At 38.5% G+C, this 18,003-nt stretch overlaps 2 protein-coding genes across 6 annotated transcripts in view; both read left to right on the top strand.

Moving 5' to 3' along the window:
• Positions 1–18,003, top strand: part of LOC307119970 (NACHT, LRR and PYD domains-containing protein 3-like) — a 333,135-nt gene that overhangs the window by 89,288 nt on the left and 225,844 nt on the right. The gene's annotated exons all lie outside the window — the stretch shown is intronic.
• The window catches only part of LOC307119968 (NACHT, LRR and PYD domains-containing protein 12-like), an 85,989-nt gene that overhangs the window by 16,787 nt on the left and 51,199 nt on the right, over positions 1–18,003 (top strand). For all 5 annotated transcript variants that reach the window (XR_013815715.1, XR_013815716.1, XR_013815717.1 and 2 more), the window contains exon 5: positions 991–2,760. Coding sequence is in view for 2 of the 5 variants with exons in the window: in XM_079806745.1 (XP_079662871.1) it covers positions 991–2,760 (1,770 nt within the window). In the remaining 3 variants the exon portion in view is untranslated. The remainder of the gene's footprint in view (positions 1–990; positions 2,761–18,003) is intronic.

Genomic DNA, 18,003 nt, shown 5'->3' with positions numbered 1-18,003 from the left:
TTTGAATGAAGTGGGGCCAGATTTAGTTTTAAACGTTTGTAAATGTATTTATTTGTTTTGTTTTTATTTATTTCTTATTTTTATATTTTATTACTTTCATTCTCATAATGAAAATAGATGTGGTAGCTGGCAATGTGTAACATTTTAAGCACTCAATCATATATTATTTTAATTGAATATTTATAGTATTTAAAAAGCTTTTTCAAGCCAACTTAAAGTTTGTCTTGAACTTTATCTAGTTTTTGTTTTTAGTATTACAGTGGTGCCCTTGAGTAGTTGATTTGATACTTAGGGCATTTACGTATAAACTTTGCAAAACTTTTGATAGAATTATTAAAGTAGTGAGCAAAATACACCAATATCAAGTGTCTGATTCTTGATGCTCTTCATGACGTTTAAGGTCAATCCCAGCACAAAGATCAGCCGTAACAAAATCCATCTGTAAAAAGAATTATCTGTCTTGGTTCCATGTTATATTAAGTGTCTTTATCTACTATGTACTAACATTTAAGTTAATAATTGGATACATTGCACTAATTGTGTACATACATGTTTTACTTAAATACTAAATAATTACTAAATTACTAAATAATACCTGCATGTAATTACAGCTGTAGTTAATTTTTGTAGTTGCATCTATAATTACACTGACCCTTCCCTTACACCTTAACCCATCCTTAAACCTACCCATACCACTAAACCCGTCCCTAATCTTATCCGTATACCACCTCAAAAGCAGTGTTTTGCAATGCAATATTAGCAAAAAAGTACAATGAACTTATGTTTTATGTATGACCTAAGACTTTAAAGAAAGCAGGTATCCTGGTGTCAGGTAAATTGTGGGATATTTTGTTTATTTGAGATCATCACACATCTCAAACACATAAATAATTGGCACATTTTATAAACCATATATGTTCTTTGTCTCATGATACAGAATAAATCATTTTACTTATCTCTATATTTAACAATGCTATATTACTTTTACAGATCAAATCTGATGAAGAAGTTTGAGTGTCTGTATGAGGGAACAGCAAAGCAGGGAAACCCAACACTCCTGAATGAGATCTACACAGAGCTCTACATCACAGAGAGTGAGAGTGGAGAGATCAGTAATGAGCATGAGGTGAGACAGATTGAGACACAATCCAGGAGATCAGCAACAGAGGACACACCGATCAAATGCAATGACATCTTTAGACCTTTACCTAGACAAGACAAACACATCAGAACTGTGCTGACAAAGGGAGTCGCTGGCATTGGAAAAACAGTGTCTGTGCAGAAGTTCATCCTGGAATGGGCTGAAGGAAAAGTGAATCAGGACATCCAACTTATATTTCCACTTCCTTTCAGAGAGCTCAATTTAATGAAAGACAAAACACTCAGTCTTTCAGATCTTCTTCATGTCTTTTTCCCTGAAACAAAAGACATGGAAATATCCAATGATAAATATAAAGTTTTGTTCATCTTTGACGGTCTGGACGAGTGCCGCCTGTCCTTGTATTTTCAGAGTGATGTGCGGTTGTGTGATGTAAGTGAATCAGCCTCAGTGGACATGTTGTTGATGAACCTCATTGCTGGGAATCTGCTTCCCTCTGCCTTCATCTGGATCACCTCCAGACCAGCAGCAGCTGATCTCATCCCCTCTAAGTGTGTCCATCGAGTGACAGAGGTACGAGGCTTCAATGAGCCACAGAAGGAGGAATACTTCAGGAAGAGAATCAGTGATCAGAGTCTGGCCAATACAATCATCTCACACCTGAAGTCATCAAGGAGCCTCCAGATCATGTGCCACATACCAGTGTTCTGCTGGATCTCAGCCACTGTTCTAGAGAAGATGTTGAGTGAAGCAGAGAGTGGAGAGATTCCCAAAACTCTCACTCAGATGTACACACACTTCCTGATCCTTCAGACCAACATCAAACGTGAGAAGGACTATGAGAAGAACGTGACAGATGAAGACATGATCCTCAAACTGGGGAAAGTGGCTTTTCTGCAGCTTATGAAAGGTAATATGATCTTCTATGAGGAAGACCTGAGAGATTGTGGCATTGATGTAACAGAAGCATTAGTGTACTCAGGATTGTGCACTCAGATCTTCAGAGAGGAGTTTGGCTTGTATCAAGGGAAAGTGTTTTGCTTTGTTCATCTTAGTGTTCAGGAACATTTAGCAGCTTTATATGTGCACCTCTCCTTCACAAACAACAACATAAATGTATTTGATCCAGTCACCAAACCAAGTTTGTTGACTAAGTTTAAGGACAAGTTTCAACTTATGTTTAAACATGTTTCATTTTCTGAGCTGCATCAGAGAGCTGTGGATGAGGCTCTACAGAGTAAAAATGGACATCTGGACCTTTTCCTGCGGTTTCTTCTGGGTCTTTCAGTGGAGTCTCATCAGATTCTCCTACAGGGACTAATGACACTGAGAAGGAGCAGGTCTGACAGCAATGAGAAAACAGCTCAGTATATCAAGGAGAAGATCAGGACCATTGACTCTCCAGAGAAGTCCATCAATCTGTTTCACTGTCTGAATGAACTGGGTGACCATTCACTAGTGGAGGAAATACAGCACTATCTGAAATCTGGAACAATAAGTGAAGCCAAACTCTCTTCATCTCAGTGGTCAGCTGTAGTTTTTGTGTTGTTGACATCAGAGAAGAAGCTGGATGATTTTGATCTTAATAAATTTATTGGTGAAAACAATAAAGCTGAAAAACTAAACGTTCTTCAGAAGCTGCTGCCAGTGATTAAAGTTCAGTAAGTATCACCGAGAACAAGCTGTTAAAAAATAAAAATCAAATGCTCATAAATCTTAAAAACAAACATCTATTGTATCAAATATTGGAGCAATATGGCAGCATACTTGAAACACACTTTTGATGACAACAATATTATTATTATTATTATTATTCTCTTTTAGCGCATTCAAATGTTCTCTTTCGATGTGGAACTCTACACTGGTGTTGACACTCGTCCTGGTGTTGACACTATGGCTTCGCTTCTCGTGAGCTGGTGTCTGAAGCAAAAGTGTTACACGCCAATTTTGATTGGCTACCACAGTCAGGTGATGTCACAGGCACGTCGACAGAAAGAACCTCATCAGCATCTTTGTCTTCAGGAAGTCATTTGTTCATGTGATCTTTGTGTTAGTGTCTAGGAGTGAAAAATTGGTATAAGTTGAGGAGATATATAACGCCAGATGATGGCCACAACTGTGTGTTATATTTCTTGGAGCAGAGCAAGTTCAATCAGCCCTTGAGGGGGCTGGTTGTTCTCATTGTGACCACTCCCCTCTGTCTCATTTTAAGAGGGATAGGAGACCGGCATCTGCAACCACGCGGATCATGTCCCACTGCTGCAGCCCAGCAATTGTGGTCGTGAGGCTTGCAGATGGAGCTAGTGAATGAAATTGAGACAGGTTTAACCCTTTCTCAAGCATTGTCCACTTTAGCTCTCTGTCCAGTTCCGGTAGCCCGCTCTGCCGCTTCTTTCGATCTGGCGGAGAGCATATTATTGGCCGTATCTAATTCTTGGGTACTAGATGTGACAGGAGTTGAGGCGGATGTTTTGGTTGAGTCGTGTTCACATTTATTATGACCCACTTTTAGTTACAGAGTGTGTCCCGTTTGGGGAAAGTTGCCACACAGATTTAGCTGTTAGCGCCCCATCCCTTTGTCTGTTGTGGCCTTGAATACTATAAGGCAATCATAGGCAATCAATCGTTGATTTCGGTCGATAATCGATTTAAAATGCTAAGATTCGAATTAATTGCAATTCAATAGCGACAGACATCCGCACAGTTCTGATGAATGATACATGAAATTTCACTTAATGACGTTTAACTGAATATACGAAGGAAACTGCTAAAGTAACTAAAACATTAACAACACTGAAATAAGAGCGTGCGGTTTATCTATCAATCAGATGCGCATTAAAGTTGCGACCGATACTTGTCTGGCTATCACCAGACCAAGCTCAATTTAATATTGAACATTGGTCTGGGGAATCTGCTATGTATTTTCTACTGCACAAGAGGCGTGATCAAAAATGACTCTGTATGCAATTGGATAGTCCTTCAACCAATCAGACCACAAGAGGCATGATCATCGGGCATCCAACGCTTCTCTATCCGTCATCATGTTAAACCCGCCAATAGTGCGCCAGGTGAATAAGCCAGTATGGGATTGGTTCCCGCAAAAGTGTAACAGAAGCAAGATAAATGAATGTACAGGTTTCCAGACTGAGCTGCAGGGCGAAATAAAATCACCGGCAGATCAGGCTGGGTTTACCCAGTCTAGTCAGATACTATAGCAATAGTAGAAACCTGCACGTTTTCTTTCAGAATCTTGGCTGAATCCGAAATCGCCCCCTATACCCTTAAATAGGGAACTATTTGAGGGGATAGCCATTTATAGTGGTGTCCAAAACCATAGTGGACTTTATTGAGTGCACTCATTCAATCCCACATTGCACCGCAACAATGAGTGTAGAGCCGATGTACACACAGCGGCTGTCCGAATTCACTCAATCGTTTTCATTCACTCCTTCAAGTAAACTGTATTAAGTAGATTAAAGTAGGGAATAGTGATTGAGGGTTTAGGGGGCTGTTTCGGTTTCAGCCATCATAAGGAAAATGTTCTGTATAAAGAGAACAAAGAAGGCTTTTCTTTCTATTCCGTAAAGAAAAGTTAGTTTAGGATTAGTTGGAAAAGTGCATGATATTGTAGTCTCTCCATGGAAGCATTGCATGCTTAATGCCTGGAACACTTAAATAAGGTTGTGTATCCATTAACATTATCCTACACAAAAGTTAGCATTAACTAACAATATTTTTAAAGACCTTTTAAATTTTGGCTAATGTAAATTTCTACAAATGCCATTTTTTATAAGCTATTAAAATAATGTGCTGTATAATAATAATAAAACATTAAAGCTGCGAGCAGCGATGACGGGCCCAAGCCGGTGGCACCGCCACCCCGGTGGCATCAGTTTAACTGTGCACGGCAGGCAATAGGCATTTAAAATGGGAAAACATAAAAGGACTATGTCAAAGTCATCTGAATTCACCACATTAACTGCAGCAGTTGGTGCTGCTATGACCACAAACCACAACAGCCACATCTATGAGATCAATTAAATTTATATGAATTTCATGTCAGATTATGTCAAAGGTCAAATTGGAATGAGTTCAGAATACCATTCGAATGCTGATGTTGTTTTATCCTAACATTTCTCTTCATGTGTTTTTGAGCTACCTTAGCTACCGTTTGTGCACCAATCTTATGCACCATAAAACATGCTTTCATTTCAATATGGGTGGTCCAATAAATTTCTTTTAATAAAAAATGTATAAATGGAGCCAAATCACAGAAACTGCAAAGATGATTTTAATATCAGTGTCAGGTAAGAGTAAGATGCGTGTCTACATTTTATGGAAGTTTATTATAAATAGCCACTTTTATAAAATCATGTGAAATTTATGTTTTAATACATTTATATTATATCAGTAAATAATTAATTTAAAGACATGTGCATCATACGTGATCTTGGCAAACACATCACATGACGTTTTTATTTCAAGTGATAGTTATTTGTGATAGCCTATATGAAAGGGTTAAATTATGATCAAGAGAGAAAGTCACACACACACACACACACACACACACACACACACACACACACACACACACACACACACACACACACACACAACTCACAGGGTGAGAGAGAGACCCCCCCCCCCCACACACACACACACACACACAGATAGAGAGGGGGAAGGGGAAAGACAGGCAGATGGCATTCCATAGACTTAATGGTTTGTATACTGTACAAACTGTACATTCTATCCCCCTACACTACCCCTAAGCCTACATATCGCACACACACACACACACATACACACACACACACATACACACACACACACACACACACACACACACACACACACACACACACACACACACACACACACACACACACTACCCCTAAACCTACCATCACAGAAAACATTCTGCATTTTTACATTTTTATTAAAAAATTGTTTAATATGCTGTTAAAGCTATTTTGATTTACGGGGACACATGAAATGTCTTCATAAACCATGATTATGTTGTAATAAACACCCCTCCACCTATATATGTTATATATATATTATGTTATATATACCATGATTATATCCCAAAATAATAAATGTTATATTTACCCATGGCCTTCCCTGTTATACAGAAATGTAATAGTTATCAAACCTTCCTTAACTGCATAAATAATAAATGAAATATAGATGAATCATCATTAAAGCTACAATTTTCTCTATTCCCGTTGTTCTTTGATGAACATTAATGACAGGCATCATCAGTGCTCCTGTCACTTTAAGAACAACCGCGGATCTCACGCGCGGTCCCGCGCATCTCATTTCCTCACAACTCTTTAAAGTTCATTTAAGACGTTATTTAACTAATTTAAGACTCTAATATGAGAATACTCAAAATCCTCTGTGTTATTGTTTGTTCAAGAGCAAAAGAGAACTCGATGTGAGCAGGAAACTGACGCGAGTCTATCTATGCGTCGAGTGTGTGTGTGTGTGTGTGTGTGTGTGTGTGTGTGTGTGTGTGTGTGTGTCAGTGTCCCTTGATTAGCTGACATGAGACGCATCCACACAGATAGGACACTGACAGACACACACACACACACACACACACACACACACACACACACACACACACACACACACACACACACACAGCATACCGCAGCATAGCCATACAGTTTAAGTTCACCCACACTATATATTAATAAAAAGGTTTACAGTGCAAATACTGTTGTTGCAAATACTGTGCATAAAATTTGAAAACATTTGCAAAAAACACCACTGTATCATTACATTTTTTTTTTAAACCTTTAAGTAACCATTTTTTAAACATCTATAAACATTACATTTACATAGATAGACGGACCAGATATTCCTAACACTTTGGGAATACTTTAGGGTTACTAGTTGTTTTGTAAACTGTCTATAAACATTATCTGGATGGTTATTGTAAAGTTGCAACCGATGACTATAATACCTTGTTAAATAGTTTAATAAACAGTACCAGTAAAACGTGGGCAGTACCAGTAAAACATGTAAACAGTACCAGTCAAACATGTGGGTTGTCCTGATACTGTACTTCAAAATGTAATAGTGTAAAAATTGCCACAGAATAAAGTAATTGTTCAAGATCTATTGGTAACTCATAAAAATAATGTCATATTTGCATTAACTGTCACTACCGTATATCCCGACACTAGCACATTAAGATAAGCTATGAAAAAAATCATGTTCCTCTGCCTCTTTCTGGTTAAATAATGTTTATAATAATTGTTAATATAGCATGCTATATTAACTATTCCAGGTTATTTATGCATAGCATGAATAATAGTTAGTAGGCCTATAGCATGCTATGCCACTTTCATCAAAACCTATTACAAAGCTATAGCAATCTCATGTCATTCCGTCTGTTCGAAAAAAAAGTTGCACTAACTGTTCGTTACAAGCAGCATTTGCCGTCAGGCAGGTAACAATAGCTAACATAAACATATTTTTGCTAGCCTACCTGCTGCAAACTTACACTTTTTTTGTACAAGACAAGTAGAGCTATTTTATCCAGTGTAATTTATCACATACCACTATCTTGTTTTTTCTTATCCTCCTCTTCCTTTCTCTTTTTTCTTTTCTGGCTTCCTGAAGCATAAAATTCCGCTTCAAATCCGAAGATTTTGTATTTTGCCAACAGCAGAGATCGCGTGGTTGGCTGGCTGCTGTCAGCGACTACTGAGAGGGGCCCCTTAAGGGGGATCCCGATAACAGTGTCATTGCACTTTACTGCATTGACTATCAATGGGGCGCTCACACAGTTTGTCGTTTCATTTTATTCTTAACCTGTCGCTGTCTTGGTGCCCCAGGCCAGCTCGAGGCCCCAAGCAATTGCTTGGTTTGCCTGCCTTGTCGCGACGGGCCTGCACACACACACACACACACACACACACACACACACAGACAGGACACTGACACACACACACACACACACACACACACACACACACACACACAGGACATTGGCATACAGCGTGTTCTCTTGTGTCTTGTCGCGCTTGGAAGCATTTACATGAATAGGAGCGTGATCATGTAACGCTAAGCAAAAATGGATATAAAAACGGACGCTGCGTTATTTGCGTTAAATATTTTTAATGCGTTAAGCTTCCGTTTCACGTTGACCGAGTTTGGTGGAGATTGAATAAATCGCCTACGAGGAGAACGTAAAAACTCAGAAACTGAATTATACAAATATTCACGTTCAAACAAACTTTCTGTGAAAAAAGACACTTATAAACAGACACTTGTAGAAAATAATGTGAATTTTTTTTTATTTTATAAATTTGAACTATGTCAGTAAATAATGAATTTAAAGACAAATGTGTCAAAAGTGATCTTTGCAAACACAGCACATGACCTTCTGTAAAGCACATGTATAGAAAACACACTCACACTCCTCTGTTTTAAAAAAAGAGTTCTGTCTGAATGAGTACATGAAATCACGGCTGTCAGGTGAAAAGAATTGTAACTCAAATGTCATTTAGAAAATTAGTCCTGTAGTGATATAGTGTCATAGTTCATGTCCACATTAACCACTACGTTGTAATATCAGTGTAATACCCATGTCATCATACACATTTGTGTCCTCATGAATCACATTAACAAGCACACATACAGAGAAAGGGAGTTTCAAAAATAATACAACACTGCCACCTTGTGGTGATAGAGGGGAGGGCACACAAACAGCCAAAAACATTATTAAACTTTGACATGTTGCCATGGCAACATTTTTTGAAATATTAGGAATCCATTCATATGTCTCTATCTGTCATGTTTTCACATTATACTGATGAAGTTTGAAGTCAATCAGGTGAAAATAAGATGGGGATTCAAAGCATTTTTGAAAGTGACACACTTCCTGCTGCCAGTTGGTGGCGCTTTAACTTTGACTCACAAAAGTCATATCCATGTGATCGGCCTCTTACAACGAACACACAGCTGAAGTTTCATCCAAATCATTCAATGTTTGCACAAGTTATTACACACTTCCTGTTTCCCTTTTCTCGCCATAAATTCGTTGCATCGCCACGGCCAAACCGTTTGAGTTATCAAAAATCCGCTCGCAATTTAGCATCCTCTGTGTCTTGACTTCATGCTGACCGAGTTTGGCACTGATTGAAACAATGGCCTCGGAGGAGTATATTAAATTCCAGAGCATGTGTTTTCAGAACAACCCATATTAGCTCACTTCCTGTTGGGCTGACACGTAACTTAGAGCACGAAAGTTGTTTGGCCCGATGAGGTCTATATGTGTACCGAGTTTCATACATGTACGTGCAAGTGTGTTTGATATATAGACCAAGTTTTCAGACCCCACTTTAGGGGGCGCTGTCGAGTCCCCCTGCCACGCCCGGGTACCAGCTTCAGCCCGGCTCTGATGGCCGCGCATTCCGATGTGTGTGCTAAGTTTCAAGAGTTTTTGAGCATGGTAAGAGCCCCAAAAGTGCCCGAGAAGTCGATAAAATAATAATAATAATTAAAGCTGCGAGCAGCGATGACGGGCCCAAGCCGGTGGCACCGCCACGCCGGTGGCATCAGCTTAACTGTGCACAGCAGGCAATAGGCATTTAAAATTGGAAAAACTAAAAGGACTATGTCAAAGTCATCTGAATTCACCACATTAACTGCAGCAGTTGGTGCTGCTATGACAACGAACCACAACAGCCACATCTATGAGATCAATTAAATTTAAATTAATTTCATGTCAGATGATGTCAAAGGTCAAATTAGAATGAGTTCACAATACCATTCAAATGCTGATGTTGTATTATCCTAACATTTCTCTTCATGTGTTTTTGACCTACCTTAGCTACCGTTTGTGCACCAATCTTATGCACCATAAAGCGTGCTTTCATTTCAATATGGGTGGTCCAATAAAATTTTTTTTATAAAAAATTTAATAAATTGAGCCAAATCACAGTAAAATGCAAAGATGATTTTAATATCAGTGTCAGGTAAGAGTAAGATGCGTGTCTACATTTTATGGAAGTTTATTATAAATAGCCACTTTTATAAAATCATGTGAAATTTATGTTTTAATACATTTATATTATATCAGTAAATAATTAATTTAAAGACATGTGCATCATACGTGATCTTGGCAAACACATCACATGACGTTTTTATTTCAAGTGATAGTTATTTGTGATAGCCTACATGAAAGGGTTAAATTATGATCAAGAGAGAAAGTCACACACACACACACACACACACACACACACACACACACACACAATGATAGAGTGAGAGTGAGGGGGAGGGGAAGGACTGAGAGAAAGGCACACACACAAACTCACAGGGTGAGAGAGAGACCCCCCCCCACACACACACACACACACACAGATAGAGAGGGGGAAGGGGAAAGACAGGCAGATGGCATTCCATAGACTTAATGGTTTGTATACTGTACAAACTGTACATTCTATCCCCCTACACTACCCCTAAGCCTACATATCGCACACACACACACACACACACCATAGCTGTCAACCCTCCCGTTTTTTCCGGGTTTCTCACGTATTTTAGCTCTTTTCCCGCTGTCTTCCCGTTTTAGTATTTTCCCGTAAAATATCCCGTATTTTTACGTTCTGATTGTGTTAACTCAGAACACGCAACTATCTGGTTTAGTGCCAGAAGACGCGAATGAGAAGTCGCGCGCACTGTGAGAAAATTTTCCGTGCACTCATCCGAGAGCGCGCACACGTCTCTCAGCGCGCAAATATTGAGTTCTCTTTCAAGTCTTGCTCTTGAATGGACAAACTCACGCAAAAAGTATGTCAACATATTGATGAGTATTCTAGCAGACATAGTCTGTATATGGCTTAAGTAAGCTTTATACAGTCGATAAAGACGACGCATATCCGAGGTCTTAAAGGGGCAGTAGCCTTTACTGCTGTCTTTTTAATGTCAAACAAAAGACAAGGGCATCACTCACTGCTCTTGATTGAATAACGTTTGTAAGTTTAATAGGATTAATCTTTAATTTATACAGTCATATATGCAATGTTATTTTACATTTGATCAATTTCTGTAGGCCTACCTGAAAACTAATGTTAGACATACCTGAAAAACCTGAAAAGCATAGTTTATTTTATTAGTATCTTTGCTCAATAGTATTTATTTGTGCTGCTGCTTGTATTTAAATGATTTGTTCTTATTATTTTCTTTTGTTTTATTTGACAGTAGTCCTTTTTTCCCTGAACATAGCAAATACTGAACCGTACCGAAACGGTGAACCTTAAACCGTGATACAAACCGAACCGTGAGCAATCTGTACCGTTACACCCCTAGCGTAACGTATGATAAAATGACTGATAAAAGGTTGGGAAACACTGGCTTAGGCTACTATCGAAGAAGAAGAAGACAGTTGCAGCCGCGGTTGGGAGGAAGAGGGAAAAAGTAGCGGGAAGTAAACTTCAAGGAGAGTATAGTAATAATAAATGATAATAAATGGAATAAATAAATAATAAATGAAAATAATAAATGTTATATTTACCCATGGCCTTCCCTGTTATACAGAAATGTAATAGTTATCAAACCTTCCTTAACTGTATAAATAATAAATGAAATATAGATGAATCATCATTAAAGCTACAATTTTCTCTGTTCCCGTTGTTCTTTGATGAACATTAATGACAGGCTGACTCCACAAAATGACTCTAATTTGCCTCTTTGAAAAATAATTCTCTAATTTAACCTTATTACTATACTAATTGTAATATAAATAATACAAATATTAGAAGAAAAATATTTTAAGTGGTCATTATTGACAATAAATATTGCACAACTAGTATTTAGTACCAAAAGATCTCCTCAAAATATTCAATAAATATTATTGAACTAAAATATAGAACATTTATTTAATTGAAAAATAGTTAAGGTGTATGGTCACATTTGACCATCAATTAGTATGAGTATGACCAATTAGTATGGAATACCTGAAGGCTAAGTACAATAAAAAACATTAACATTAATGTTAACATTGTTGCATTACTCTCCATTATAAAACGATCCTGTATGGTTGATGTAATAATCAATGCACACTATGCTGTACTGTTTACCAAAACTTGCTGCAAACCCCTGTAAAGTGGAGCTGTTGTGTATCAAGCCATTCAAATGTATTGACACAGCGCTAGAAGTATTGAGATTTCTGTGAAGCACGACTGCGCGCGCCGCCGGGAGATGATAGAGCATGTCGCAACTCCGTATGGTTTTTCAACACTCTGGCTTTAACTGTTATGCCATATTAGCGCCAAAACGCTATTTATTGTTTGAATTTCGCATTAAAACTTTAAAAAATGTAAAAGCTTAGACATTGTTTAATATCAAAAGCAGGTTTGGCAATTTGGCGTGAGATTAAGTTGGGCAGCGTGAGAGCGTGAGACAGAGCCTGAAAGCGTGAGTGTCACGCCAAATGCGTGAGAGTTGGCAACCCTAGGCAAAAGAGAACTCGATGTGAGCAGGAAACTGACGCGAGTCTATCTATGCATCGAGTGTGTGTGTGTGTGTGTGTGTGTGTGTGTGTGTGTGTGTGTCAGTGTCCCTTGAATAGCTGACATGAGACGCATCCACACAGATAGGACACTGACACACACACATACACATACACATACACACACACACAGACAGGACACACACACACACACACACACACACACAGACAGGACACTAACACACACACAGACAGGACACTGGCATACAGCGCGCTCTCTTGTGTCTTGTCGCGCTTGGAAGCATTTACATGAATAGGAGCGTGATCATGTAACGCTAAGCAAAAATGGATATAAAAACGGACGCTGTGTTATTTGCGTTAAATATTTTTAATGCGTTAAGCTTCCGTTTCACGTTGACCGAGTTTGGTGGAGATTGAATAAATCACCTACGAGGAGAACGTAAAAACTCAGACCCTGAATTATACAAATATTCACGTTCAAACAAAAACTTTCTGTGAAAAAAAGACACTTATAAACAGACACTTGTAGAAAATAATGTGATTTTTTTTTTAAAATAAATTTGAACTATGTCAGTAAATAATGAATTTAAAGACAAATGTGTCAAAAGTGATCTTTGCAAACACAGCACATGACCTTCTGTAAAGCACATGTATAGAAAACACACTCACACTCCTCTGTTTTAAAAAAAGAGTTCTGTCTGAATGAGTACATGAAATCACGGCTGTCAGATGATAAGAATTGTAACTCAAATGTGATTTAGAAAATGAGTTCTGTAGTGATATAGTGTCATAGTTCATGTCCACATTAACCACTACGTTGTAATACCAATAGCCATGTCATCATACACATTTGTGTCCTCATAAATCACATAAGCAAGCACAGAGAGAGAGAGAGAAAGGGAGTTTCAAAAATAATACAACACTGCCCCCTTTTGGTGATAGAGGGGAGGGCACACAAACAGTCAAAAACATTATTAAACTTTGACATGTTGCCATGGCAGCATTATTTGAAATATCAGGAATTCATTCATATGTCTCTATCTGTCATGTTTTCACATTATACTGATGAAGTTTGAAGTCAATCGTGTGAAAATAAAATGGTGATTCAAAGCATTTTTGAAAGTGACACACTTCCTGCTGCCAGTTGGTGGCGCTATAACTTTGACTCACAAAAGTCATATCCATGTGATCGGCCTCTTACAACGAACACACAGCTGAAGTTTCATCCAAATCAGTCAATGTTTGCACAAGTTATTACACACTTCCTGTTTACCTTTTCTCGCCATAAATTCGTTGCTTCGCCACGGCCAAACCGTTTAAGATATCAAAAATCTGTTCGCAATTTAGCATCCTCTGTGTCTTGACTTCATGCTGACCGAGTTTGGCACTGATTGAAACAATGGCCTCGGAGGAGTATATTAAATTCCAGAGCATGTGTTTTCAGAACAACCCATATTAGCTCACTTCCTGTTGGGCTGACACGTAACTTAGAGCACGAAAGTTGTTTGGCCCGATGAGGTCTATATGTGTACCGAGTTTCATACATGTACGTGCAAGTGTGTTTGATATATAGACCAAGTTTTCAGACCCCACTTTAGGGGGCGCTGTCGAGCCCCCCTGCCACGCCCGGGTACCAGCTTCAGCCCGGCTCTGATGGCCGCGCATTCCGATGTGTGTGCAAAGTTTCGAGAGTTTTTGAGCATGGTAAGGGCCCCAAAAGTGCCCGAGAAGTCGATAAAATAATAATAATAATAATAATAAAGCTGCGAGCAGCGATGACGGGCCCAAGCCGGTGGCACCGCCACCCCGGTGGCATCAGTTTAACTGTGCACGGCAGGCAATAGGCATTTAAAATGGGAAAACATAAAAGGACTATGTCAAAGTCATCTGAATTCACCACATTAACTGCAGCAGTTGGTGCTGCTATGACCACAAACCACAACAGCCACATCTATGAGATCAATTAAATTTATATGAATTTCATGTCAGATTATGTCAAAGGTCAAATTGGAATGAGTTCAGAATACCATTCGAATGCTGATGTTGTTTTATTCTAACACTTCTCTTCATGTGTTTTTGAGCTACCTTAGCTACCATTTGTGCACCAATCTTATGCACCATAAAACATGCTTTAATTTCAATATGGGTGGTCCAATAAAATTTTTTTAATAAAAAATGTATAAATGGAGCCAAATCACAGAAACTGCAAAGATGATTTTAATATCAGTGTCAGGTAAGAGTAAGATGCGTGTCTACATTTTATGGAAGTTTATTATAAATAGCCACTTTTATAAAATCATGTGAAATTTATGTTTTAATACATTTATATTATATCAGTAAATAATTAATTTAAAGACATGTGCATCATACGTGATCTTGGCAAACACATCACATGACGTTTTTATTTCAAGTGATAGTTATTTGTGATAGCCTATATGAAAGGGTTAAATTATGATCAAGAGAGAAAGTCACACACACACACACACACACACACACACACACACACACAATGATAGAGTGAGAGTGAGGGGGAGGGGAAGGACTGAGAGAAAGGCACACACACAAACTCACAGGGTGAGAGAGAGACCCCCCCCCCCCTCCCAACACACACACACAGATAGAGAGGGGGAAGGGGAAAGACAGGCAGATGGCATTCCATAGACTTAATGGTTTGTATACTGTACAAACTGTACATTCTATCCCCCTACACTACCCCTAAGCCTACATATCGCACACACACACACACACACACACACACACACACCATAGCTGTCAACCCTCCCGTTTTTTCCGGGTTTCTCACGTATTTTAGCTCTTTTCCCGCTGTCTTCCCGTTTTAGTATTTTCCCGTAAAATATCCCGTATTTTTACGTTCTGATTGTGTTAACTCAGAACACGCAACTATCTGGTTTAGTGCCAGAAGACGCGAATGAGAAGTCGCGCGCACTGTGAGAAAATTTTCCGTGCACTCATCCGAGAGCGCGCACACGTCTCTCAGCGCGCAAATATTGAGTTCTCTTTCAAGTCTTGCTCTTGAATGGACAAACTCACGCAAAAAGTATGTCAACATATTGATGAGTATTCTAGCAGACATAGTCTGTATATGGCTTAAGTAAGCTTTATACAGTCCAGAAAAGACGACGCATATCCGAGGTCTTAAAGGGGCAGTAGCCTTTACTGCTGTCTGTTTAATGTCAAACAAAAGACAAGGGCATCACTCACTGCTCTTGATTGAATAACTTTTGTTAGTTTAATAGGATTAATCTTTAATTTATACAGTCATATATGCAATGTTATTTTACATTTGATCAATTTCTGTAGGCCTACCTGAAAACTAATGTTAGACGTACCTGAAAAACCTGAAAAGCATAGTTTATTTTATTAGTATCTTTGCTCAATAGTATTTATTTGTGCTGCTGCTTGTATTTAAATGATTTGTTCTTATTATTTTCTTTTGTTTTATTTGACAGTAGTCCTTTTTTCCCTGAACATAGCAAATACTGAACCGTACCGAAACGGTGAACCTTAAACCGTGATACAAACCGAACCGTGAGCAATCTGTACCGTTACACCCCTAGCGTAACGTATGATAAAATGACTGAAAAAAGGTTGGGAAACACTGGCTTAGGCTACTATCGAAGAAGAAGAAGACAGTTGCAGCCGCACGGTTGGGAGGAAGAGGGAAAAAGTAGCGGGAAGTAAACTTCAAGGAGAGTATAGTAATAATAAATGATAATAAATGGAATAAATAAATAATAAATGAAAATAATAAATGTTATATTTACCCATGGCCTTCCCTGTTATACAGAAATGTAATAGTTATCAAACCTTCCTTAACTGTATAAATAATAAATGAAATATAGATGAATCATCATTAAAGCTACAATTTTCTCTGTTCCCGTTGTTCTTTGAAGAACATTAATGACAGGCTGACTCCACAAAATGACTCTAATTTGCCTCTTTGAAAAATAATTCTCTAATTTAACCTTATTACTATACTAATTGTAATATAAATAATACAAATATTAGAAGAAAAATATTTTAAGTGGTCATTATTGACAATAAATATTGCACAACTAGTATTTAGTACCAAAAGATCTCCTCAAAATATTCAATAAATATTATTGAACTAAAATATAGAACATTTATTTAATTGAAAAATAGTTAAGGTGTATGGTCACATTTGACCATCAATTAGTATGAGTATGACCAATTAGTATGGAATACCTGAAGGCTAAGTACAATAAAAAACATTAACATTAATGTTAACATTGTTGCATTACTCTCCATTATAAAACGATCCTGTATGGTTGATGTAATAATCAATGCACACTATGCTGTACTGTTTACCAAAACTTGCTGCAAACCCCTGTAAAGTGGAGCTGTTGTGTATCAAGCCATTCAAATGTATTGACACAGCGCTAGAAGTATTGAGATTTCTGTGAAGCACGACTGCGCGCGCCGCCGGGAGATGATAGAGCATGTCGCAACTCCGTATGGTTTTTCAACACTCTGGCTTTAACTGTTATGCCATATTAGCGCCAAAACGCTATTTATTGTTTGAATTTCGCATTAAAACTTTAAAAAATGTAAAAGCTTAGACATTGTTTAATATCAAAAGCAGGTTTGGCAATTTGGCGTGAGATTAAGTTGGGCAGCGTGAGAGCGTGAGACAGAGCCTGAAAGCGTGAGTGTCACGCCAAATGCGTGAGAGTTGGCAACCCTAGGCAAAAGAGAACTCGATGTGAGCAGGAAACTGACGCGAGTCTATCTATGCATCGAGTGTGTGTGTGTGTGTGTGTGTGTGTGTGTGTGTGTGTGTGTGTGTGTGTGTGTGTGTGTGTGTGTGTGTGTGTGTGTGTGTGTGTGTGTGTGTGTGTGTGTGTGTGTGTGTGTGTGTGTGTGTGTGTGTGTGTGTGTGTGTGTGTGTGTGTGTGTGTGTGTGTGTGTGTGTCAGTGTCCCTTGAATAGCTGACATGAGACGCATCCACACAGACAGGACACTGACACACACACATACACATACACACACACACAGACAGGACACACACACACACACACACACACACAGACAGGACACTAACACACACACAGACAGGACACTGGCATACAGCGCGCTCTCTTGTGTCTTGTCGCGCTTGGAAGCATGTACATGAATAGGAGCGTGATCATGTAACGCTAAGCAAAAATGGATATAAAAACGGACGCTGTGTTATTTGCGTTAAATATTTTTAATGCGTTAAGCTTCCGTTTCACGTTGACCGAGTTTGGTGGAGATTGAATAAATCACCTACGAGGAGAACGTAAAAACTCAGACCCTGAATTATACAAATATTCACGTTCAAACAAAAACTTTCTGTGAAAAAAAGACACTTATAAACAGACACTTGTAGAAAATAATGTGAATTTT

This window comes from Gobio gobio, assembly GCF_949357685.1.
Source record: "Gobio gobio genome assembly, chromosome: 23".
In the NCBI taxonomy this organism is placed as follows: Eukaryota; Metazoa; Chordata; class Actinopteri; order Cypriniformes; family Gobionidae; genus Gobio; species Gobio gobio.
The sequence above is the reverse complement of the archived record's forward strand: the minus strand, read 5'-3'. Positions and strand labels throughout refer to the sequence as shown.